This window comes from Watersipora subatra, chromosome 11 (genome assembly GCF_963576615.1).
Source record: "Watersipora subatra chromosome 11, tzWatSuba1.1, whole genome shotgun sequence".
NCBI classification, from domain to species: Eukaryota; Metazoa; Bryozoa; class Gymnolaemata; order Cheilostomatida; family Watersiporidae; genus Watersipora; species Watersipora subatra.
In genome coordinates this window covers 23,021,320-23,047,490 of record NC_088718.1, presented here as the reverse complement: position 1 = coordinate 23,047,490, position 26,171 = coordinate 23,021,320, and the positions used below count along the sequence as shown (strand labels likewise).

General features: G+C 39.3%; 1 protein-coding gene across 1 annotated transcript in view; it reads left to right on the top strand.

Moving 5' to 3' along the window:
- The window catches only part of LOC137408153 (pre-mRNA 3' end processing protein WDR33-like), a 47,633-nt gene extending 21,465 nt beyond the window's left edge, over positions 1-26,168 (top strand). Inside the window, exons 12-14 of the mRNA XM_068094545.1 lie at positions 745-942; positions 8,951-9,112; positions 25,172-26,168. Of these exons, the coding sequence (XP_067950646.1) occupies positions 745-942; positions 8,951-9,112; positions 25,172-25,776 (965 nt within the window). The 3' untranslated portion in view covers positions 25,777-26,168. The remainder of the gene's footprint in view (positions 1-744; positions 943-8,950; positions 9,113-25,171) is intronic.
- Positions 26,169-26,171: the final 3 nt, after the last annotated feature.

Here is a 26,171-nt window from a genome sequence, read left to right as displayed (position 1 = left end):
ACCATGCGCATTACAATTAAACACTTGGCACAGCGTGGAAACATCCATTAACAAAGGGAGAAGCAAGTTGCACTTCATAATTTATTCACAAAAAGAAAGGAACCGTCTGGGACGCCGTCCTTTCTACCGAAGAGATTTGCTAGGAAGACAAATCCTCTAGTCGAGTTATCCCAAATTGTTTTGGAGGAGGGTTCTCCTTCAAAGATGTGAATAAACGTGCCATTGCTGTTTTTTCACACGATTTTTGATGTAACCGATCCGGTGCATTTTTTGCTGTTTTACTATCGATTTCTGCAATTTTCGGTGTTGTATTTTAACCTTTAATGTTTTCATTATTTTAAGAGCCAAACATATGAAGTGTTTACCTTTTTTTTCTCTTTTCATCATCATAGATATAAAATATTTTATTAAGTTTAAACACGATCTATATCTACTCGATTTTATTCATAGTATGCAGTGGTCAGTACAGTTTATGATGTAAAATGTTAAAAAAATACTTCACCGAAGTTGTTATCTCGGGCTTGGATTGGATTAAAATGAACATACATTAATTTTAATGGAAATGATTGTTTCAGATCAACTCGGTTCTCGAACAACCTTCTTGAACGGATTGTGTTCAAAAACTGAGGTTCCACTGTGCTGTTATAAAATCAATATACATGTATTTCTTAAATCCACAAATATGATGGAAGAACAGGCCAATGATATATTATCCCCGACTGTTTTTGTTTTTTAATCGGCCAGGTAGCAATGATCATAGCACAAAGTTTTGGGCGCGAAACAAGCCTGGCGACACAATGAAGGACAGGTATAACCTCAATCTGGTGCCTGGGGAGGATGAGGTGGAAGAGAATGCTTTCACTGGTAACATCAGCAGCTCTGCCACTCAGGAGCTGCCGGGAATGGGTATAGATGAGGAGATGATGGAGCGGATGAAGCAGTGTGAGTCAGTAGTGATACTACCGGAGTTTCCTAGAGTCATTGATGTTGCAGAGCCATAGAGTTACTGGCTATGACTCATATTTGATTTTTGAATGTCAATAGAATGGCAGTTTGTTAAACTTTTTGTCGTAGTTTGACATCGTGCCAACAAGTATTGATAATCATTGTCTCAAGTAACAACTAGAAGGTCGATCTTCATAGACGAATTGTTCAAAAGAGAAAGGCAACCCTAACATGTCTATTTTTAGCGTCAAGAGGTAACAAAGCCATATCATCACAATGCAGTAAATATAGTGTTTAGGAATTTCAAGTATCAAAATGTTTCTATAAATGATAAAACAAAATATTGAAGCACAGTTTCAATTCATGCCACAGACTTTGATACCGCTTTGGCATGTCCTTCTATAGGTATTACCGCCTGTTACCGCATATAACCCTATCTCACATTTGGCATGTTCTTCTATAGGTATTACCGTCTGTTACCGCATATAACCCTATCTCACATTTGGCATGTCCTTCTATAGGTATTACCATCTGTTACCGCATATAACCCTATCTCACATTTGGCATGTCCTTCTATAGGTATTACCGTCTGTTACCGCATATAACCCTATCTCACATTTGGCATGTCCTTCTATAGGTATTACCGTCTGTTACCGCATATAACCCTATCTTACATATAGCATGTCCACTATAAGTATTACTGTATGTCCCCGCATATAACCCTATCTTACATATAGCATGTCCACTATAAGTATTACTGTATGTCCCCGCATATAACCCTGTCTCACATTTAGCATGTCCACTATAGGTATTACTGTATGTCTCCGCATATAACCCTATCTCACATTTGGCATGTCCTTCTATAGGTATTACCGTCTGTTACCGCATATAACCCTATCTCACATTTAGCATGTCCACTATAGGTATTACTGTATGTCCCCGCATATAACCCTATCTTACATATAGCATGTCCACTATAAGTATTACTGTATGTCCCCGCATATAACCCTATCTCACATTTAGCATGTCCACTATAGGTATTACCGTATGTCCCCGCATATAACCCTATCTCACATATAAGCAGACCCTATAAATCGAAACACCCCATACGACTTATCAAAGCAAAAGGTTGCTGAAATAGAGCTGCCTTTGTAGGCTTAGAATAATACATTACTGATCGGTGAGTAGTTATATAATTAGCTAATCGTCTAATATCACCGCTTAATCGAAAGGAAACAATCATCTGTTTGCTTCGAGCCAATGGAAAACTTGTTTTCATCTCATGCTGGCTTTAGTTTTGCCTTGTGAAAACCCGTGAGATAAAAACCAGTGAGATTGATCATACAAAGGAGAAAAGTTGTTGATGCAAACCAATAATGCTGTAATTACGGTACAGCCACAAATTAAAAAGTCATGTCAATTTTCTCCTTCTTCTATGCCCAAAGGGGTGAGTTTGGAAAGATCTTGGAACGGATTGGGTAATTTACATGTATTTTATTGTTTTTATAATGTAAAATCCCTATAACGTGATGTTATTGGAATGAATTATTTACGTTGTAGGAGCGCGCACTGTATTTATTTTAACAAATAATATTGATGATTCTTCTGACTCAGAACATGCTGAACTTGTTAACCACATGATAGTATTAAGAGGGCAAGTGTCCCAACTCATTCTGCAACACATTTTTGGCCTTTTTATGGCATCTAAGGATGAAAAATTTTATGCTAATTAATTTCATCAAATGTTATGACAGCTTGTATGCACCGATGTCAATTATTTGGTTTTACTGAATATTTACTAGTTTTGGTCTAGTTTTAATAATTTATTTGTTAGTGAAAGAGTTAATGCTAGGGGTATGACAGTCTGAAAGAAGCAGTGTAAGACATGCATTTCTTTTTATGAATAAATCAGACATTTCTTCGTTAAAATGTAACTGTACTAGCAATACTATTAATCTATATATTTCTCAAAGTTGTGTGTATATTTATCATCATGATTGTCCAGCTATAGCTTTTAAAATCTTGGAATAGAGAATCCGTATCGCAGAAGATTTGATCTTGTACCCTCCCATGCACCAGTCCAACGCCTTACCAATTCAACCACCCGAGCTTGATTAATTCAGTAGGCGATATATGTCACTATATGGGAGCAAATACGCTACCACTCTTCATTACAACGCAGCGTGATGGTGTAACGTCATAGATAGGGGTAGCTCTTATTAGTAAGCTTACTCAAATTATTCATTGGCAATGTGCCAGGCTAGTAGCAAGTAGCAGGCAACTACATTACCTCTCATTGTTTATAAGCTGATTTTTAATACCTGGGCAACGCCGGGTAGCACAGCTAGTTAACTAATATTACCTTTTGCATTTGTCATTTTTTGAAATAATTTAAAAACTCAATTTTTTGTTATCATTCCCAATTCTTTTAATTTGCAATTTTTAAATGTGCCATTGCAATTTCAAATGTGCCATTACACTTCTGTTTCCAGTTTTTCGTAAGGTTTGATTGCTAAATCGGTGAAGGCTAATACTTTTCATGCAGACAATTGTATTATCTTGAGCAGGAATAACCTCGACATTATCTGAACCGTTCTGTCAGACATAAACAGTACGATATCTCATTTTTACATTTGTACCGGTATCAAGAGGTACTAGTATTGCTGTATTCAAAGTTTGGACGGATAGCTTCTGCTGGAACAGTAACCTTTTTTATGGACACACTTATACGGACCCTTAGTTATTATTAATTCAACATAATTCCGAATTTTCATTTTGTTTTCTCAGTTTGTATTAATTGTATCATGACCGAATCATCTTTTATTGTAATTGTAACAAAACAGACTTAATTGAGCTATTACTTGCTAATTATTTCACGTTTACATTTAAACACTTATAATTGTTTTATTTTGTTTCTTAATTTATTTGGCCTGCACAAAACATTTCCTCACGATATGAAGTTTGAAAATTACAGTTGTTTGACAAAGTTTGAAAACCTTCACAGTTGTTTTATTTTTTCTCTCAATTTATTTAAACTGCACAAAACACTTTTCTCATGAAATGATGTTTGAAAGTTAGAATGGTAACTGTTGTTATATGCTAAATAAAAATTAATTTTTTGTGCGCAGACTTCTATTACCCGTCAACACCAGGCATTCGTCTAGTCACTCTAGTGCAATAATAAAACACAAGTGATCATGTGTATCACAACCAACCAACCACAGACTGTTATTATCGTCATAGCGTACTAGTATCAAGCAAGAGTGTGGGCACACTCTCACTGTATCACAACCAACCAACCACAGACTGTTATTATCGTCATAGCGTACTAGTATCAAGCAAGAGTGTGGGCACACTCTCACTGTATCACAACCAACCAACCACAGACTGTTATTATCGTCATAGCGTACCAGTATCAAGCAAGAGTGTGGGCACACTCTCACTCAGAACAAAATCTAGAGAAAAGAGCCAAATGCACCTGTTGTATTGTATTTCTTTTTGAATGGATCTTTACATGCAGCTTCTTCTCAAGTGCAAGCCATTGCTACTGTATAAAACATACTTTAAGTTAAAAGCTTCAGAAAGCTTAGCATGGTTCGAGTTGTAATGTTGAAATTAAGTTAGCATAATGTTATTTCACTTGCTTTCTGTCAGAATTATATGCGTACTACTGAATGCCCGGCGTTGCTCGAGTAATAAAAGTCTTTGCACAGAAAATTTATTTTTATTTAACGTATAACAACAGTTACCATTCCAACTTTCAAACTTCATATCATGAGAATAGTGTTTTGTGCAGTTTAAATAAATTGAAACAAAAAATAAAAACACCTGTTAAGGTTTTCAAACTTTGTCAAACAACTATAACTTTTAAACTTCATATCATGAGGGAAATGTTTTGCACAGGTCGAATAAATTAAAAGGGTTTAAATTTAAATGTGAAATAATTAACAAGTACTGTAATAGCTAAATTAAGTCTGTTTTGCTACGGTTAAAATAAAAGATGATTTGGTAATGATACAATAAATGCAAACTGAAAATAATATGAAAATGCTGAATTAATGAGAACAATTCATGCATAGAAGCGTGCGTAGGCGTGCGTGTAAAAAAGGTTACTGTTCCAGCAGAAGCTATCTATCAAAACTTTGAATACGACGATACTGGTACCTCTTGATACCAGTACCTCTTGATACTAGTACCTCTCGATACTGGTACCTCTTGATACTAGTACCTCTTGATACTGGTACCTCTTGATACTGGTACCTCTTGATACTAGTACCTCTTGATACTGGTACCTCTTGATACTGGTACCTCTCGATACTGGTACCTCTCGATACTGGTACCTCTCGATACTGGTACCTCTCGATACTGGTACCTCTCGATACTGGTACCTCTCGATACTGGTACCTCTCGATACTGGTACCTCTCGATACTGGTACCTCTCGATACTGGTACCTCTCGATACTGGTACCTCTCGATACTGGTACCTCTCGATACTGGTACCTCTCGATACTGGTACCTCTCGATACTGGTACCTCTCGATACTGGTACCTCTCGATACTGGTACCTCTCGATACTGGTACCTCTCGATACTGGTATCTCTCGATACTGGTACCTCTCGATACTGGTACCTCTCGATACTGGTACCTCTCGATACTGGTACCTCTCGATACTGGTACCTCTCGATACTGGTAAAAATGTAGAAATGGGATATCGGACTGTCTTTGTTTGGTACTTTGTCTGTATGAATGTAGAATGTAGAAGATATTCCTACTCGAGATAGTACAGTCGTCCGTGTAAAAAAATTGGCCTTGCCCGCGATTTAGCAATTGAATCTTTTTAAGCAACTGAAATAGAAATTCACGAAAAGATGACAAAGCATCGCTTTTCATAAAGCTAAAAGAGTTCATAGAGTTTTAATTAATATGTCATTATGGGTGTAAAAAGGGAAAAGGGTATATACGTTATGTAGTAAGAGCAATGAATTGCAAGAGCTTTCGTACTCTCGTGGTTAGAGAATTGGATTACATACCTGCGGTCATAATCTTAGTCAGTTCAAGTCCAGCAGAATGTGAAATTTTAATTCCAAAATTTTAACACCTATAGCTGGACATACCGAAAGACAGACAGACGACAGACAGATAACAAACTTTAAGAAATATATATATATATAGATGAGCTGGACCCTTAATTTGGTAACTTTTTTGCGTTCTGGAATCGGCTTATACGTGTATGTGGGGTTATACAGTATTATAATGCTCATTGCATGAAATGAAATACAGTAGGCACTCCTACAACGTAAATACACTAGTGTTACATGCTACGAAGTTTTGTCATATTTTTTATCTTCGTAGCATGTAAATGGTTCAAAACATATCTTTAAATCTTTGAAGCGATTCAAACCTCCGTTTCAAGGGGGTATTTTTGAAAACATCGTAGCAACAACGAAGTACTGTGTATCATGTAAACATCGATACAATGTATTCGTATTATCGCACAAATCTTTTTGATCGGAGGTTAGATTTTCATCAGTTAGGTTCTTACAGCATCTCTGTTTTTAGTGCACGCGTTTTTAAAATATTAACTCCAAAATTTAAAGAAAGATTTCTTACGCGCTTTGACATTGACGTTTGACCTTAGACGCATTCTAGGAGTGCCAGACGCAATATAAATTATGTGCCCCGTTGTAGATAAAAGCGCAACAGACTAATATAGAAAACACGGTGTTGTACAACAATTTCTTCGTAGCACGTAAACTCATCAGCTACGAATAATTGCGAGTTGCCCGACCACTCCTGCGTATCATGTAAATTCGTCCTCCTCATTCCTACGATCAAAACTACAACTTCGAAGCTCAAAAATTCGTAGCATGTAACACTAGTGACAATCCGTTTCAGGACCGTTTAAGTTATAGGGAATTTATGTTATGAGAACAGTAAAATACATGTAAATTGCCTAATCCGTTTCAAGCTCTTTCCAAACTCACCCCTTTGACCATGCAAAAGGAAAAACCTGACTTTTAATTTGTGGGCTGTACCATAACCGCAGTATTATTGGTTTGCATCGACAACTTTTCTCCATTTTATGATCAATTTCACTGGTTTTATAGACCATGAATTTTACAACAAGTTGATAGGAACTGCACATTTTCGACATTCATTTACAACGATTTTCTTATCTTTTTTAAACAGCAAAGTCTATTCTGCAAATTAAAACTAATAACAAATATTTTGTACGCAAACAATAAGGCAAAACAACAAAATATTTTTATTTAAAAAGGCGGTTCAACCTGGCCGTCGTCTATCCTGTACCTAGTGGTCAAGGTTAGGATAAAAGATAACTTCCGACGATACTCCAACTCGTGACATAATGACTGGTAGGCCGACACTGTAACACCTGCACCAATCAATTGCCTTTGTATTTATAAATAATTGTGCAGCAATCCTATTATCATTTTTGTCGACATATTTAACCATTTATTACGACAAACCAGAATGTCGCCGAAAGTTATATACAAGGACATACGCACGGCGGTTTTTCTTTCGCAAGTGCGGCAAAATAAACTAAAATTAAAATCGAATTTGCAAACTCGCTCGACTTGACACTTTAGGTTTTATAGAATTTTTGACGTAGTAGGAAGCAAAAACTTCACATAAATTTGTTGTACCTTTTATAGAATTTACGTTGTAGGAGGTATACGTTATAGGAGGTATACGTTATAGGAGGTATACGTTATAGGAGGTATACGTTATAGGAGGTATACGTTATAGGAGGTATACGTTATAGGAGGTATACGTTATAGGAGGTATACGTTATAGGAGGTATACGTTATAGGAGGTATACGTTATAGGAGGTATACGTTATAGGAGGTATACGTTATAGGAGGTATACGTTATAATAGGAGCATTTACTGTAATTTAAGAAAAAATAAAACAACTTTAAAGGTTTTCAAACTTTGTCAAACAAATTAGAAAAATATAACGACTATAAAAAGGTTTAGATGTAAATGTGAAATAATTAGCAAGTAATAGCTAAATCAAGTCTGTTTTGCTACAATTACAATACAAGATGATTTGTTATTGATACAATTAATGCAAACTGAGGAAACTTGTATGAGAAAACTTTAGTTGAAACTATGCATCAGTTGTTTCAACTAAAGTTTCAGCTAGCTCAGGATCTCAGGCAAATACCAGTGGTACTATATTTCCACTATCACTACACAGATTAATACAGCAGCGGGTGATAAAATACTTTGTGCTAACAATCGCTTGATTCTAAAAGCATCTACGAACTATGACCTGAGCCTGAGTGGTATCATAGCCTTTACAGTTTGGTATTCTTAATGGTTCAGTTCAGTATTAAATAATGACTTACCAGTTCAAGGCAGCTTTGCCAATGTTGATTGAATAGTTCGCAGTTCTCATTTATTGATGAGACAACTCCCAGCTACTGGTTGGATATTCCATCGTTGTGGGACATTTCACAGTTATCGATGGGCAACAATCAGTTACTGGTTCGACGATTATGTCTTATTGATGAGACAGCTCTTAGTTATTGATGAGACAGCTATTAGTTATTGATGGGACAACTCTTAGTTATTGATGGGACAACTCTTAGTTATTGATGGGACAACTCTTAGTTATTGATGAGACAACTCTTAGTTATTGATGAGACAGCTCTTAGTTATTGATGAGACAGCTCTTAGTTATTGATGGGGCAACTCTTAGTTATTGATGGGACAACTCTTAGTTATTGATGAGACAGCTCTTAGTTATTGATGGGACAACTCTTAGTTATCGATGGGACAACTCTTAGTTATTGATGGGACAACTCTTAGTTATTGATGAGACAGCTCTTATTGATTGATGAGACACCCAAATTGTCCAACCTCATAAAGTTTTTCCCTTTTATATTGAATTAGTTAAGTTGTGTTAAGTTGTGTTATGTGGTTATCTTATCAGTCTAGTATATTAAGATCGCACTGTGTAAACTGTGTACGTTTTTGCAGCGAATAAGGATGGTATCCCAGGACTCGACATGGACGGTAAGGATATGAGTACAGAGACGTTCTTACAGGAGCGAAAGGGCAAGTACATGTTCACTAAGAAGATTGACAGGTCATTCGCCGCTGCCTGGGAGGGTAAAGTTACAGTCGCTCCTCAAAATAGTAGTGAGTTTTATACTTTGCTCTTCTTGATCAAGACTAGTCTCTTCAATATATCACTAGGTTTCCATTGTGCCTTCGCTCCAGATTTAGAGTTGTACGCGCATTGAGTTATCGTGTAATAAGTGATTCCATTTATATTTGCATTATTGTCCATTGTCGACAGCATGCAAAAAAGGTTTTCCGCATGCTGTCGCGTTAATTTGTAAAAAAAATGATGAAGAATTCTATGCTAGAGGTCATAGCACTGCGCTTCTGCCTCACCTAGCAGCACTTTTCTCATCACTTTTTTGAATTAGGGACGACTAAACTGTGGGAAATGTTTAAATGTTTGTGCGGCATTTCCTTGCACATCAGCCGCAAGTGCCATTTCCTTGCACATCAGCCGCAAGTGCCATTTCCTTGCACATCAGCCGCAAGTGCCATTTCCTTGCACATCAGCCGCAAGTGCCATTTTCATCTTTCGTTACCATGAAACATTCAGTATGTAAACTATGTAAACTATGTAAACTATGTAAACGCGCTTGACTTTGCTGCTTCCATCTTGCGGATGACACAAACTGCAGATTGACCGCATCATGGGACCATATTCTACGAGTTGCTGTACAAGTCTGTTTACCAAGTTGTGCATCATGGGACCATAGTCTACGAGTTACTATACAAGTCTGTTTGCTAAGTTGTGTATCATGGGACCATAGTGTACGAGTTACTGTACAAGTCTGTTTACTAAGTTGCGCATCATGGGACCATAGTGTACGAGTTGCTGTACAAGTCTGTTTACTAAGTTGTGTATCATGGGACCATAGTCTACGAGTTGCTGTACAAGTCTGTTTACTAAGTTGTGTATCATTGGACCATAGTGTACGAGTTACTATACAAGTCTGTTTGCTAAGTTGTGTATCATGGGACCATAGTGTACGAGTTGCTGTACAAGTCTGTTTACTAAGTTGTGTATCATTGGACCATAGTGTACGAGTTACTATACAAGTCTGTTTGCTAAGTTGTGTATCATGGGACCATAGTGTACGAGTTGCTGTACAAGTCTGTTTACTAAGTTGCGCATCATGGGACCATAGTGTACGAGTTGCTGTACAAGTCTGTTTACTAAGTTGTGCATCATGGGACCATAGTGTACGAGTTGCTGTACAAGTCTGTTTACTAAGTTGTGCATCATGGGACCATAGTGTACGAGTTGCTGTACAAGTCTGTTTACTAAGTTGTGTATCATGGGACCATAGTGTACGAGTTACTGTACAAGTCTGTTTACTAAGTTGTGTATCATGGGACCATAGTGTACGAGTTGCTGTACAAGTCTGTTTACTAAGTTGTGCATCATGGGACCATAGTGTACGAGTTACTGTACAAGTCTGTTTACTAAGTTGCGCATCATGGGATCATAGTGTACGAGTTGCTGTACAAGTCTGTTTACTAAGTTGTGTATCATGGATCATAGTGTACGAGTTACTGTACAAGTCTGTTTACTAAGTTGCGCATCATGGGATCATAGTGTACGAGTTACTGTACAAGTCTGTTTACTAAGTTGCGCATCATTGGACCATAGTGTACGAGTTGCTGTAGAAGTCTGTTTACTAAGTTGTGTATCATGGGACCATAGTGTACGAGTTGCTGTACAAGTCTGTTTACTAAGTTGTGCATCATGGGACCATAGTGTACGAGTTGCTCTACAAGTCTGTTTACTAAGTTGTGTATCATGGGACCATAGTGTACGAGTTGCTGTACAAGTCTGTTTACTAAGTTGCGCATCATGGGACCATAGTGTACGAGTTGCTGTACAAGTCTGTTTACTAAGTTGCGCATCATGGGATCATAGTGTACGAGTTACTGTACAAGTCTGTTTACTAAGTTCTGCATCATTGGACCATAGTGTACGAGTTGCTGTACAAGTCTGTTTACTAAGTTGTGCATCATGGGACCATAGTGTACGAGTTGCTGTACAAGTCTGTTTACTAAGTTGCGCATCATGGGACCATAGTGTACGAGTTGCTGTAGAAGTCTGTTTACTAAGTTGTGTATCATGGGACCATAGTGTACGAGTTACTGTACAAGTCTGTTTACTAAGTTGCGCATCATGGGATCATAGTGTACGAGTTGCTGTACAAGTCTGTTTACTAAGTTGTGTATCATGGATCATAGTGTACGAGTTACTGTACAAGTCTGTTTATTAAGTTGTGTATCATGGGACCATAGTGTACGAGTTACTGTACAAGTCTGTTTACTAAGTTCTGCATCATTGGACCATATTCTACGAGTTACTGTACAAGTCTGTTTACTAAGTTGTGTATCATGGGACCATAGTGTACGAGTTACTGTACAAGTCTGTTTACTAAGTTGTGTATCATGGGACCATAGTGTACGAGTTACTATACAAGTCTGTTTACTAAGTTGCGCATCATTGGACCATAGTGTACGAGTTGCTGTACAAGTCTGTTTACTAAGTTGTGTATCATGGATCATAGTGTACGAGTTACTGTACAAGTCTGTTTATTAAGTTGTGTATCATGGGACCATAGTGTACGAGTTACTGTACAAGTCTGTTTACTAAGTTCTGCATCATTGGACCATAGTGTACGAGTTGCTGTAGAAGTCTGTTTACTAAGTTGTGTATCATGGGACCATAGTGTACGAGTTACTATACAAGTCTGTTTACTAAGTTGTGTATCATGGGACCATAGTGTACGAGTTGCTGTACAAGTCTGTTTACTAAGTTGTGTATCATGGATCATAGTGTACGAGTTACTGTACAAGTCTGTTTATTAAGTTGTGTATCATGGGACCATAGTGTACGAGTTACTGTACAAGTCTGTTTACTAAGTTGTGCATCATGGGACCATAGTGTACGAGTTACTGTACAAGTCTGTTTACTAAGTTGTGCATCATGGGACCATAGTGTACGAGTTGCTGTACAAGTCTGTTTACTAAGTTGTGCATCATGGGACCATAGTGTACGAGTTACTGTACAAGTCTGTTTACTAAGTTGCGCATCATGGGATCATAGTGTACGAGTTGCTGTACAAGTCTGTTTACTAAGTTGCGCATCATGGGACCATAGTGTACGAGTTACTGTACAAGTCTGTTTACTAAGTTCTGCATCATGGGATCATAGTGTACGAGTTGCTGTACAAGTCTGTTTACTAAGTTGTGTATCATGGATCATAGTGTACGAGTTACTGTACAAGTCTGTTTATTAAGTTGTGTATCATGGGACCATAGTGTACGAGTTACTGTACAAGTCTGTTTACTAAGTTCTGCATCATTGGACCATAGTGTACGAGTTACTGTACAAGTCTGTTTACTAAGTTGTGTATCATTGGACCATAGTGTACGAGTTGCTGTACAAGTCTGTTTACTAAGTTGCGCATCATGGGATCATAGTGTACGAGTTGCTGTACAAGTCTGTTTACTAAGTTGTGTATCATGGATCATAGTGTACGAGTTACTGTACAAGTCTGTTTATTAAGTTGTGTATCATGGGACCATAGTGTACGAGTTACTGTACAAGTCTGTTTACTAAGTTGCGCATCATGGGATCATAGTGTACGAGTTGCTGTACAAGTCTGTTTACTAAGTTGTGTATCATGGATCATAGTGTACGAGTTACTGTACAAGTCTGTATATTAAGTTGTGTATCATGGGACCATAGTGTACGAGTTACTGTACAAGTCTGTTTACTAAGTTCTGCATCATTGGACCATAGTGTACGAGTTACTGTACAAGTCTGTTTACTAAGTTGTGTATCATGGGACCATAGTGTACGAGTTGCTCTACAAGTCTGTTTACTAAGTTGTGCATCATTGGACCATAGTGTACGAGTTGTTGTACAAGTCTGTTTACTAAGTTGTGTATCATGGGACCATAGTGTACGAGTTGCTGTACAAGTCTGTTTACTAAGTTGTGCATCATTGGACCATAGTGTACGAGTTGCTGTACAAGTCTGTTTACTAAGTTGTGCATCATTGGACCATAGTGTACGAGTTGCTGTACAAGTCTGTTTACTAAGTTGTGTATCATGGATCATAGTGTACGAGTTGCTCTACAAGTCTGTTTACTAAGTTGTGTATCATGGGACTACAGTGTACGAGTTGCTGTACAAGTCTGTTTACTAAGTTGCGCATCATGGGACCATAGTGTACGAGTTGCTGTACAAGTCTGTTTACTAAGTTGTGCATCATGGGACCATAGTGTACGAGTTGCTGTACAAGTCTGTTTACTAAGTTGTGCATCATTGGACCATAGTGTACGAGTTGCTGTACAAGTCTGTTTACTAAGTTGCGCATCATGGGATCATAGTGTACGAGTTGCTGTACAAGTCTGTTTACTAAGTTGTGTATCATGGATCATAGTGTACGAGTTGCTCTACAAGTCTGTTTACTAAGTTGTGTATCATGGGACTACAGTGTACGAGTTGCTGTACAAGTCTGTTTACTAAGTTGCGCATCATGGGACCATAGTGTACGAGTTGCTCTACAAGTCTGTTTACTAAGTTGTGCATCATGGGATCATAGTGTACGAGTTGCTGTACAAGTCTGTTTACTAAGTTGCGCATCATGGGACCATAGTGTACGAGTTGCTCTACAAGTCTGTTTACTAAGTTGTGTATCATGGGACTACAGTGTACGAGTTGCTGTACAAGTCTGTTTACTAAGTTGCGCATCATGGGACCATAGTGTACGAGTTGCTCTACAAGTCTGTTTACTAAGTTGTGCATCATGGGACCATAGTGTACGAGTTACTGTACAAGTCTGTTTACTAAGTTGTGCATCATGGGACCATAGTGTACGAGTTGCTCTACAAGTCTGTTTACTAAGTTGCGCATCATGGGACCATAGTGTACGAGTTGCTGTACAAGTCTGTTTACTAAGTTGTGTATCATGGGACCATAGTGTACGAGTTACTGTACAAGTCTGTTTACTAAGTTGTGTATCATGGGACTACAGTGTACGAGTTGCTCTACAAGTCTGTTTACTAAGTTGTGTATCATGGGACCATAGTGTACGAGTTGCTGTACAAGTCTGTTTACTAAGTTGCGCATCATGGGATCATAGTGTACGAGTTGCTGTACAAGTCTGTTTACTAAGTTGCGCATCATGGGACCATAGTGTACGAGTTGCTCTACAAGTCTGTTTACTAAGTTGTGTATCATGGGACTACAGTGTACGAGTTGCTGTACAAGTCTGTTTACTAAGTTGTGCATCATTGGACCATAGTGTACGAGTTACTGTACAAGTTGTTTACTAAGTTGTGCATCATTGGACCATAGTGTACGAGTTGCTCTACAAGTCTGTTTACTAAGTTGTGTATCATGGGACTACAGTGTACGAGTTGCTGTACAAGTCTGTTTACTAAGTTGCGCATCATGGGACCATAGTGTACGAGTTGCTGTACAAGTCTGTTTACTAAGTTGTGCATCATGGGACCATAGTGTACGAGTTGCTGTACAAGTCTGTTTACTAAGTTGTGCATCATTGGACCATAGTGTACGAGTTACTGTACAAGTTGTTTACTAAGTTGTGCATCATTGGACCATAGTGTACGAGTTGCTGTACAAGTCTGTTTACTAAGTTGCGCATCATGGGACCATAGTGTACGAGTTGCTGTACAAGTCTGTTTACTAAGTTGTGTATCATGGGACCATAGTGTACGAGTTGCTGTACAAGTCTGTTTACTAAGTTGTGCATCATTGGACCATAGTGTACGAGTTACTGTACAAGTCTGTTTACTAAGTTGTGTATCATGGGACCATAGTGTACGAGTTACTGTACAAGTCTGTTTACTAAGTTGTGTATCATGGGACCATAGTGTACGAGTTGCTGTACAAGTCTGTTTACTAAGTTGTGTATCATGGGACCATAGTGTACGAGTTGCTGTACAAGTCTGTTTACTAAGTTGTGTATCATGGGACTACAGTGTACGAGTTGCTCTACAAGTCTGTTTACTAAGTTGCGCATCATGGGACCATAGTGTACGAGTTGCTGTACAAGTCTGTTTACTAAGTTGTGCATCATGGGACCATAGTGTACGAGTTGCTGTACAAGTTTGTTTACTAAGTTGTGTATCATGGGACTACAGTGTACGAGTTGCTCTACAAGTCTGTTTACTAAGTTGCGCATCATGGGACCATAGTGTACGAGTTGCTGTACAAGTCTGTTTACTAAGTTGTGTATCATGGGACTACAGTGTACGAGTTGCTCTACAAGTCTGTTTACTAAGTTGCGCATCATGGGACCATAGTGTACGAGTTGCTGTACAAGTCTGTTTACTAAGTTGTGCATCATGGGACCATAGTGTACGAGTTGCTGTACAAGTCTGTTTACTAAGTTGTGCATCATGGGACCATAGTGTACGAGTTGCTGTACAAGTCTGTTTACTAAGTTGTGTATCATGGGACTACAGTGTACGAGTTGCTCTACAAGTCTGTTTACTAAGTTGTGTATCATGGGACTACAGTGTACGAGTTGCTGTACAAGTCTGTTTACTAAGTTGTGCATCATGGGACCATAGTGTACGAGTTGCTGTACAAGTCTGTTTACTAAGTTGTGTATCATGGGACTACAGTGTACGAGTTGCTCTACAAGTCTGTTTACTAAGTTGCGCATCATGGGACCATAGTGTACGAGTTGCTGTACAAGTCTGTTTACTAAGTTGTGCATCATTGGACCATAGTGTACGAGTTGCTGTACAAGTCTGTTTACTAAGTTGTGTATCATGGGACCATAGTGTACGAGTTGCTGTACAAGTCTGTTTACTAAGTTGTGCATCATGGGACCATAGTGTACGAGTTGCTGTACAAGTCTGTTTGCTAAGTTGTGTATCATGGGACCATAGTGTACGAGTTGCTGTACAAGTCTGTTTACTAAGTTGTGCATCATGGGACCATAGTGTACGAGTTGCTGTACAAGTCTGTTTACTAAGTTGTGCATCATTGGACCATAGTGTACGAGTTACTGTACAAGTTGTTTACTAAGTTGTGCATCATTGGACCATAGTGTACGAGTTGCTGTACAAGTCTGTTTACTAAGTTGTGCATCATTGGACCATAGTGTACGAGTTGCTGTACAAGTCTGTTTACTAAGTTGTGCATCATGGGACCATAGTGTACGAGTTGCTGTACAAGTCTGTTTACTAAGTTGTGTATCATGGGACTACAGTGTACGAGTTGCTCTACAAGTCTGTTTACTAAGTTGCGCATCATGGGACCATAGTGTACGAGTTGCTGTACAAGTCTGTTTACTAAGTTGTGTATCATGGGACTACAGTGTACGAGTTGCTCTACAAGTCTGTTTACTAAGTTGCGCATCATGGGACCATAGTGTACGAGTTGCTGTACAAGTCTGTTTACTAAGTTGTGTATCATGGGACCATAGTGTACGAGTTACTATACAAGTCTGTTTACTAAGTTGTGCATCATGGGACCATAGTGTACGAGTTACTGTACAAGTCTGTTTACTAAGTTGTGTATCATGGGACCATAGTGTACGAGTTACTGTACAAGTCTGTTTACTAAGTTGTGTATCATGGGACCATAGTGTACGAGTTGCTGTACAAGTCTGTTTACTAAGTTGTGTATCATGGGACCATAGTGTACGAGTTACTGTACAAGTCTGTTTACTAAGTTGCGCATCATGGGACCATAGTGTACGAGTTGCTCTACAAGTCTGTTTACTAAGTTCTGCATCATGGGACCATAGTGTACGAGTTACTATACAAGTCTGTTTACTAAGTTGTGCATCATGGGACCATAGTGTACGAGTTGCTGTACAAGTCTGTTTACTAAGTTGCGCATCATGGGACCATAGTGTACGAGTTGCTGTACAAGTCTGTTTACTAAGTTGCGCATCATGGGACCATAGTGTACGAGTTGTTGTACAAGTCTGTTTACTAAGTTGTGTATCATGGGACCATAGTGTACGAGTTGCTGTACAAGTCTGTTTACTAAGTTGTGCATCATTGGACCATAGTGTACGAGTTGCTGTACAAGTCTGTTTACTAAGTTGTGCATCATTGGACCATAGTGTACGAGTTGCTCTACAAGTCTGTTTACTAAGTTGCGCATCATGGGACCATAGTGTACGAGTTGCTGTACAAGTCTGTTTGCTAAGTTGTGTATCATGGGACCATAGTGTACGAGTTGCTGTACAAGTCTGTTTACTAAGTTGTGCATCATTGGACCATAGTGTACGAGTTGCTGTACAAGTCTGTTTACTAAGTTGTGCATCATTGGACCATAGTGTACGAGTTGCTCTACAAGTCTGTTTACTAAGTTGTGTATCATGGGACCATAGTGTACGAGTTGCTCTACAAGTCTGTTTACTAAGTTGCGCATCATGGGACCATAGTGTACGAGTTGCTCTACAAGTCTGTTTACTAAGTTGCGCATCATGGGACCATAGTGTACGAGTTACTGTACAAGTCTGTTTACTAAGTTGTGCATCATGGGACCATAGTGTACGAGTTACTGTACAAGTCTGTTTACTAAGTTGTGTATCATGGGACCATAGTGTACGAGTTACTGTACAAGTCTGTTTACTAAGTTGTGTATCATGGGACCATAGTGTACGAGTTACTGTACAAGTCTGTTTACTAAGTTGTGTATCATGGGACCATAGTGTACGAGTTACTGTACAAGTCTGTTTACTAAGTTGTGTATCATGGGACCATAGTGTACGAGTTACTGTACAAGTCTGTTTACTAAGTTGCGCATCATGGGACCATAGTGTACGAGTTGCTCTACAAGTCTGTTTACTAAGTTGTGCATCATTGGACCATAGTGTACGAGTTGCTCTACAAGTCTGTTTACTAAGTTCTGCATCATGGGACCATAGTGTACGAGTTACTATACAAGTCTGTTTGCTAAGTTGTGTATCATGGGACCATAGTGTACGAGTTACTGTACAAGTCTGTTTACTAAGTTGTGCATCATTGGACCATAGTGTACGAGTTACTATACAAGTCTGTTTACTAAGTTGTGCATCATTGGACCATAGTGTACGAGTTGCTGTACAAGTCTGTTTACTAAGTTGCGCATCATGGGACCATAGTGTACGAGTTGCTGTACAAGTCTGTTTACTAAGTTGCGCATCATGGGACCATAGTGTACGAGTTGCTGTACAAGTCTGTTTACTAAGTTGTGTATCATGGGACCATAGTGTACGAGTTGCTCTACAAGTCTGTTTACTAAGTTCTGCATCATGGGACCATAGTGTACGAGTTGCTGTACAAGTCTGTTTACTAAGTTGTGTATCATGGGACCATAGTGTACGAGTTACTGTACAAGTCTGTTTACTAAGTTGTGTATCATGGGACCATAGTGTACGAGTTACTGTACAAGTCTGTTTACTAAGTTGTGCATCATTGGACCATAGTGTACGAGTTACTGTACAAGTCTGTTTACTAAGTTGTGTATCATGGGACCATAGTGTACGAGTTACTTTACAAGTCTGTTTACTAAGTTCTGCATCATGGGACCATAGTGTACGAGTTACTTTACATGTCTGTTTACTAAATTGTGTATCATGGACCATAGTGTACGAGTTACTGTACAAGTCTGTTTACTAAGTTGTGCATCATGGGACCATAGTGTACGAGTTACTGTACAAGTCTGTTTACTAAGTTGTGTATCATGGGACCATAGTGTACGAGTTACTGTACAAGTCTGTTTACTAAGTTGTGCATCATTGGACCATAGTGTACGAGTTACTGTACAAGTCTGTTTACTAAGTTGTGTATCATGGGACCATAGTGTACGAGTTACTTTACAAGTCTGTTTACTAAGTTCTGCATCATGGGACCATAGTGTACGAGTTACTTTACATGTCTGTTTACTAAATTGTGTATCATGGACCATAGTGTACGAGTTACTGTACAAGTCTGTTTACTAAGTTCTGCATCATGGGACCATAGTGTACGAGTTACTGTACAAGTCTGTTTACTAAGTTGTGCATCATTGGACCATAGTGTACGAGTTACTATACAAGTCTGTTTACTAAGTTGTGCATCATTGGACCATAGTGTACGAGTTGCTCTACAAGTCTGTTTACTAAGTTGCGCATCATGGGACCATAGTGTACGAGTTGCTCTACAAGTCTGTTTACTAAGTTCTGCATCATGGGACCATAGTGTACGAGTTACTATACAAGTCTGTTTGCTAAGTTGTGTATCATGGGACCATAGTGTACGAGTTACTGTACAAGTCTGTTTACTAAGTTGTGCATCATTGGACCATAGTGTACGAGTTACTATACAAGTCTGTTTACTAAGTTGTGCATCATTGGACCATAGTGTACGAGTTGCTCTACAAGTCTGTTTACTAAGTTGCGCATCATGGGACCATAGTGTACGAGTTGCTGTACAAGTCTGTTTACTAAGTTGTGCATCATTGGACCATAGTGTACGAGTTGCTGTACAAGTCTGTTTACTAAGTTGTGTATCATGGGACCATAGTGTACGAGTTGCTCTACAAGTCTGTTTACTAAGTTGTGCATCATTGGACCATAGTGTACGAGTTGCTGTACAAGTCTGTTTACTAAGTTGTGCATCATGGGACCATAGTGTACGAGTTGCTGTACAAGTCTGTTTACTAAGTTGTGCATCATTGGACCATAGTGTACGAGTTGCTGTACAAGTCTGTTTGCTAAGTTGTGCATCATGGGACCATAGTGTACGAGTTGCTCTACAAGTCTGTTTACTAAGTTGTGTATCATGGGACCATAGTGTACGAGTTACTATACAAGTCTGTTTACTAAGTTGCGCATCATGGGACCATAGTGTACGAGTTGCTGTACAAGTCTGTTTACTAAGTTGTGTATCATGGGACCATAGTGTACGAGTTGCTGTACAAGTCTGTTTACTAAGTTGTGCATCATTGGACCATAGTGTACGAGTTGCTCTACAAGTCTGTTTACTAAGTTGTGCATCATGGGACCATAGTGTACGAGTTACTGTACAAGTCTGTTTACTAAGTTGTGCATCATTGGACCATAGTGTACGAGTTGCTGTACAAGTCTGTTTACTAAGTTGTGCATCATTGGACCATAGTGTACGAGTTGCTGTACAAGTCTGTTTGCTAAGTTGTGCATCATGGGACCATAGTGTACGAGTTGCTCTACAAGTCTGTTTACTAAGTTGTGCATCATTGGACCATAGTGTACGAGTTGCTGTACAAGTCTGTTTACTAAGTTGTGTATCATGGGACCATAGTGTACGAGTTACTATACAAGTCTGTTTACTAAGTTGCGCATCATGGGACCATAGTGTACGAGTTGCTGTACAAGTCTGTTTACTAAGTTGTGTATCATGGGACCATAGTGTACGAGTTGCTGTACAAGTCTGTTTACTAAGTTGTGCATCATTGGACCATAGTGTACGAGTTGCTCTACAAGTCTGTTTACTAAGTTGTGCATCATGGGACCATAGTGTACGAGTTACTGTACAAGTCTGTTTACTAAGTTGTGCATCATTGGACCATAGTGTACGAGTTGCTGTACAAGTCTGTTTACTAAGTTGTGCATCATTGGACCATAGTCTACGAGTTGCTGTACAAGTCTGTTTACTAAGTTGTGTATCATGGGACCATAGTGTACGAGTTGCTCTACAAGTCTGTTTACTAAGTTGTGTATCATGGACCATAGTGTACGAGTTGCTGTACAAGTCTGTTTACTAAGTTGTGTATCATGGACCATAGTGTACGAGTTACTGTACAAGTCTGTTTACTAAGTTGCGCATCATGGGACCATAGTGTACGAGTTGCTGTACAAGTCTGTTTACTAAGTTGTGCATCATTGGACCATAGTGTACGAGTTGCTGTACAAGTCTGTTTACTAAGTTGTGCATCATTGGACCATAGTGTACGAGTTGCTGTACAAGTCTGTTTGCTAAGTTGTGCATCATGGGACCATAGTGTACGAGTTACTATACAAGTCTGTTTGCTAAGTTGTGTATCATGGGACCATAGTGTACGAGTTACTGTACAAGTCTGTTTACTAAGTTGTGCATCATTGGACCATAGTGTACGAGTTACTGTACAAGTCTGTTTACTAAGTTGTGCATCATTGGACCATAGTGTACGAGTTGCTGTACAAGTCTGTTTGCTAAGTTGTGCATCATGGGACCATAGTGTACGAGTTGCTCTACAAGTCTGTTTACTAAGTTGTGCATCATTGGACCATAGTGTACGAGTTGCTGTACAAGTCTGTTTACTAAGTTGTGTATCATGGGACCATAGTCTACGAGTTGCTGTACAAGTCTGTTTACTAAGTTGTGTATCATGGGACCATAGTGTACGAGTTGCTCTACAAGTCTGTTTACTAAGTTGTGTATCATGGACCATAGTGTACGAGTTGCTGTACAAGTCTGTTTACTAAGTTGTGTATCATGGACCATAGTGTACGAGTTACTGTACAAGTCTGTTTACTAAGTTGCGCATCATGGGACCATAGTGTACGAGTTGCTCTACAAGTCTGTTTACTAAGTTGTGCATCATTGGACCATAGTGTACGAGTTGCTGTACAAGTCTGTTTACTAAGTTGTGTATCATGGGACCATAGTGTACGAGTTGCTCTACAAGTCTGTTTACTAAGTTCTGCATCATGGGACCATAGTGTACGAGTTACTGTACAAGTCTGTTTACTAAGTTGTGCATCATGGGACCATAGTGTACGAGTTACTGTACAAGTCTGTTTACTAAGTTGTGTATCATGGGACCATAGTGTACGAGTTACTGTACAAGTCTGTTTACTAAGTTGTGTATCATGGGACCATAGTGTACGAGTTACTGTACAAGTCTGTTTACTAAGTTGCGCATCATGGGACCATAGTGTACGAGTTGCTCTACAAGTCTGTTTACTAAGTTCTGCATCATGGGACCATAGTGTACGAGTTACTATACAAGTCTGTTTACTAAGTTGTGCATCATTGGACCATAGTGTACGAGTTGCTCTACAAGTCTGTTTACTAAGTTCTGCATCATGGGACCATAGTGTACGAGTTACTATACAAGTCTGTTTACTAAGTTCTGCATCATGGGACCATAGTGTACGAGTTACTATACAAGTCTGTTTATTAAGTTGTGTATCATGGGACCATAGTGTACGAGTTGCTGTACAAGTCTGTTTACTAAGTTGTGTATCATGGATCATAGTGTACGAGTTACTGTACAAGTCTGTTTACTAAGTTGTGTATCATGGGACCATAGTGTACGAGTTACTGTACAAGTCTGTTTACTAAGTTGTGCATCATTGGACCATAGTGTACGAGTTGCTGTACAAGTCTGTTTACTAAGTTGTGTATCATGGGACTACAGTGTACGAGTTACTGTACAAGTCTGTTTACTAAGTTGCGCATCATGGGACCATAGTGTACGAGTTGCTGTACAAGTCTGTTTACTAAGTTGTGTATCATGGGACCATAGTGTACGAGTTGTTGTACAAGTCTGTTTACTAAGTTGTGCATCATTGGACCATAGTGTACGAGTTGCTCTACAAGTCTGTTTACTAAGTTGTGTATCATGGGACCATAGTGTACGAGTTGCTGTACAAGTCTGTTTACTAAGTTGTGCATCATTGGACCATAGTGTACGAGTTGCTGTACAAGTCTGTTTACTAAGTTGTGCATCATGGGACCATAGTGTACGAGTTGCTCTACAAGTCTGTTTACTAAGTTGTGTATCATGGGACCATAGTGTACGAGTTGCTCTACAAGTCTGTTTACTAAGTTGTGCATCATGGGACCATAGTGTACGAGTTGCTCTACAAGTCTGTTTACTAAGTTGTGCATCATTGGACCATAGTGTACGAGTTGTTGTACAAGTCTGTTTACTAAGTTGTGTATCATGGGACCATAGTGTACGAGTTGCTGTACAAGTCTGTTTACTAAGTTGTGTATCATGGGACTACAGTGTACGAGTTACTGTACAAGTCTGTTTACTAAGTTGCGCATCATGGGACCATAGTGTACGAGTTGCTGTACAAGTCTGTTTACTAAGTTGTGTATCATGGGACCATAGTGTACGAGTTGTTGTACAAGTCTGTTTACTAAGTTGTGCATCATTGGACCATAGTGTACGAGTTGCTCTACAAGTCTGTTTACTAAGTTGTGTATCATGGGACCATAGTGTACGAGTTGCTGTACAAGTCTGTTTACTAAGTTGTGCATCATTGGACCATAGTGTACGAGTTGCTGTACAAGTCTGTTTACTAAGTTGTGTATCATGGGACCATAGTGTACGAGTTACTGTACAAGTCTGTTTACTAAGTTGTGTATCATGGGACCATAGTGTACGAGTTGCTGTACAAGTCTGTTTACTAAGTTGTGCATCATTGGACCATAGTGTACGAGTTGCTGTACAAGTCTGTTTACTAAGTTGCGCATCATGGGACCATAGTGTACGAGTTGCTGTACAAGTCTGTTTACTAAGTTGTGCATCATGGGACCATAGTGTACGAGTTGCTGTACAAGTCTGTTTACTAAGTTGTGCATCATTGGACCATAGTGTACGAGTTACTGTACAAGTCTGTTTACTAAGTTGTGTATCATGGGACCATAGTGTACGAGTTGCTGTACAAGTCTGTTTACTAAGTTGTGTATCATGGGACCATAGTGTACGAGTTACTGTACAAGTCTGTTTACTAAGTTGTGTATCATGGGACCATAGTGTACGAGTTGCTGTACAAGTCTGTTTACTAAGTTGTGCATCATTGGACCATAGTGTACGAGTTGCTGTACAAGTCTGTTTACTAAGTTGCGCATCATGGGACCATAGTGTACGAGTTGCTGTACAAGTCTGTTTACTAAGTTGTGCATCATGGGACCATAGTGTACGAGTTGCTGTACAAGTCTGTTTACTAAGTTGTGCATCATTGGACCATAGTGTACGAGTTACTGTACAAGTCTGTTTACTAAGTTGTGTATCATGGGACCATAGTGTACGAGTTGCTGTACAAGTCTGTTTACTAAGTTGTGTATCATGGGACCATAGTGTACGAGTTGCTGTACAAGTCTGTTTATTAAGTTGTGTATCATGGGACCATAGTGTACGAGTTACTGTACAAGTCTGTTTACTAAGTTGTGTATCATGGGACTACAGTGTACGAGTTGCTCTACAAGTCTGTTTACTAAGTTGTGCATCATGGGACCATAGTGTACGAGTTGCTCTACAAGTCTGTTTACTAAGTTGTGCATCATTGGACCATAGTGTACGAGTTGCTGTACAAGTCTGTTTACTAAGTTGTGCATCATTGGACCATAGTGTACGAGTTGCTGTACAAGTCTGTTTACTAAGTTGTGTATCATGGGACCATAGTGTACGAGTTGCTGTACAAGTCTGTTTACTAAGTTGTGCATCATGGGACCATAGTGTACGAGTTACTGTACAAGTCTGTTTACTAAGTTGTGTATCATGGGACCATAGTGTACGAGTTGCTGTACAAGTCTGTTTACTAAGTTGCGCATCATGGGACCATAGTGTACGAGTTGCTCTACAAGTCTGTTTACTAAGTTGCGCATCATGGGACCATAGTGTACGAGTTACTGTACAAGTCTGTTTACTAAGTTGTGTATCATTGGACTATAGTGTACGAGTTGCTGTACAAGTCTGTTTACTAAGTTGTGCATCATGGGACCATAGTGTACGAGTTGCTGTACAAGTCTGTTTACTAAGTTGCGCATCATGGGACCATAGTGTACGAGTTACTCTACAAGTCTGTTTACTAAGTTGTGCATCATTGGACCATAGTGTACGAGTTGCTGTACAAGTCTGTTTACTAAGTTGTGTATCATGGGACCATAGTGTACGAGTTACTGTACAAGTCTGTTTACTAAGTTGTGTATCATGGGACCATAGTGTACGAGTTACTGTACAAGTCTGTTTACTAAGTTGTGCATCATGGGATCATAGTGTACGAGTTGCTGTACAAGTCTGTTTACTAAGTTGTGCATCATGGGACCATAGTGTACGAGTTGTTGTACAAGTCTGTTTACTAAGTTGTGCGTTTTCCATTCATGTCCTGCTAGCAGTTGCTAGATATCGGTTACATACTAAGAAGTATTTTGTAGATCTAGGCCGTCCTCTCCTCGGGGAGAAGCCTACTTCAGACAGTCCCCCACCAAAGGCTGCATTGCTCGACCCACCTCAGTCCCAGAACGACTCTAGTGTGTATGGAGAAAATGATCAGATGCAATCTAGTGATCGAGAGCAGCCAAGAGGAGGCCTTATGCAGACTCCCAACTTTAATTCTTCTGGACCTATGGGCTATTCTGGACCAAGGCCTGATTTTTCCAATGGGCCAAGAAATGATATGAGGGGACCCAGATCTGAATTCCATAATGGCCCGATAAACAATTTTATGGGCCAAAGGCCTGACTTTAGCAACAATTTCAACAATAGTAACTTCAATGGACCCCGAATAGACTTTAGAGGTCCTCCGAATAATTTCAGACACCGAGGTTCTGGCAACCAAGGTGGACCTGGCAATCAAGGTGGACCTGGCAATCAAGGTGGGCCAGGTAACCAAGGTGGACCAGGTAACCAGGGTGGGCCAGGTAACCAGAGTGGACCAGGTAACCAGGGTGGGCCAGGCAGGGACCAGGGTAGAGGGCAATGGAATTCACACAACTGGAATGGGCCGAAAAGGGACTCTAACAGGCCGGGCCAGTACTGAGCTTTATCTATTTTAGTTTCAATGTTATTTTTGTTTTGTACATATTATCAGGTCTCTGTACATTGTAGCATTCTGAGTTCTGTTCACAAAGTCAGCAAGAGAGTTCTTCCGTATACAAGAGCCTTCAGTCACTTTCTTGATCACAATCTGTCTCTTAGCCTAATTCTCTTTCTCTGTACAAATAGATCAGGCTAGCCTTATATCCATACCTTCTTATTGCCAGCATAAACAATATTATATTTCCGCCTTGCCTAGAAGTTGATGCCAAGTCTTGAGTCGATTAGGAATTGTTGTGGCCATGTATTGTTTCCATTGAAGCCAATATGGTATTATTGCAATGCTTGAAAGTAAACTTTATTACAAAACATTAAGTATACAGTTTATCTATACAAAGG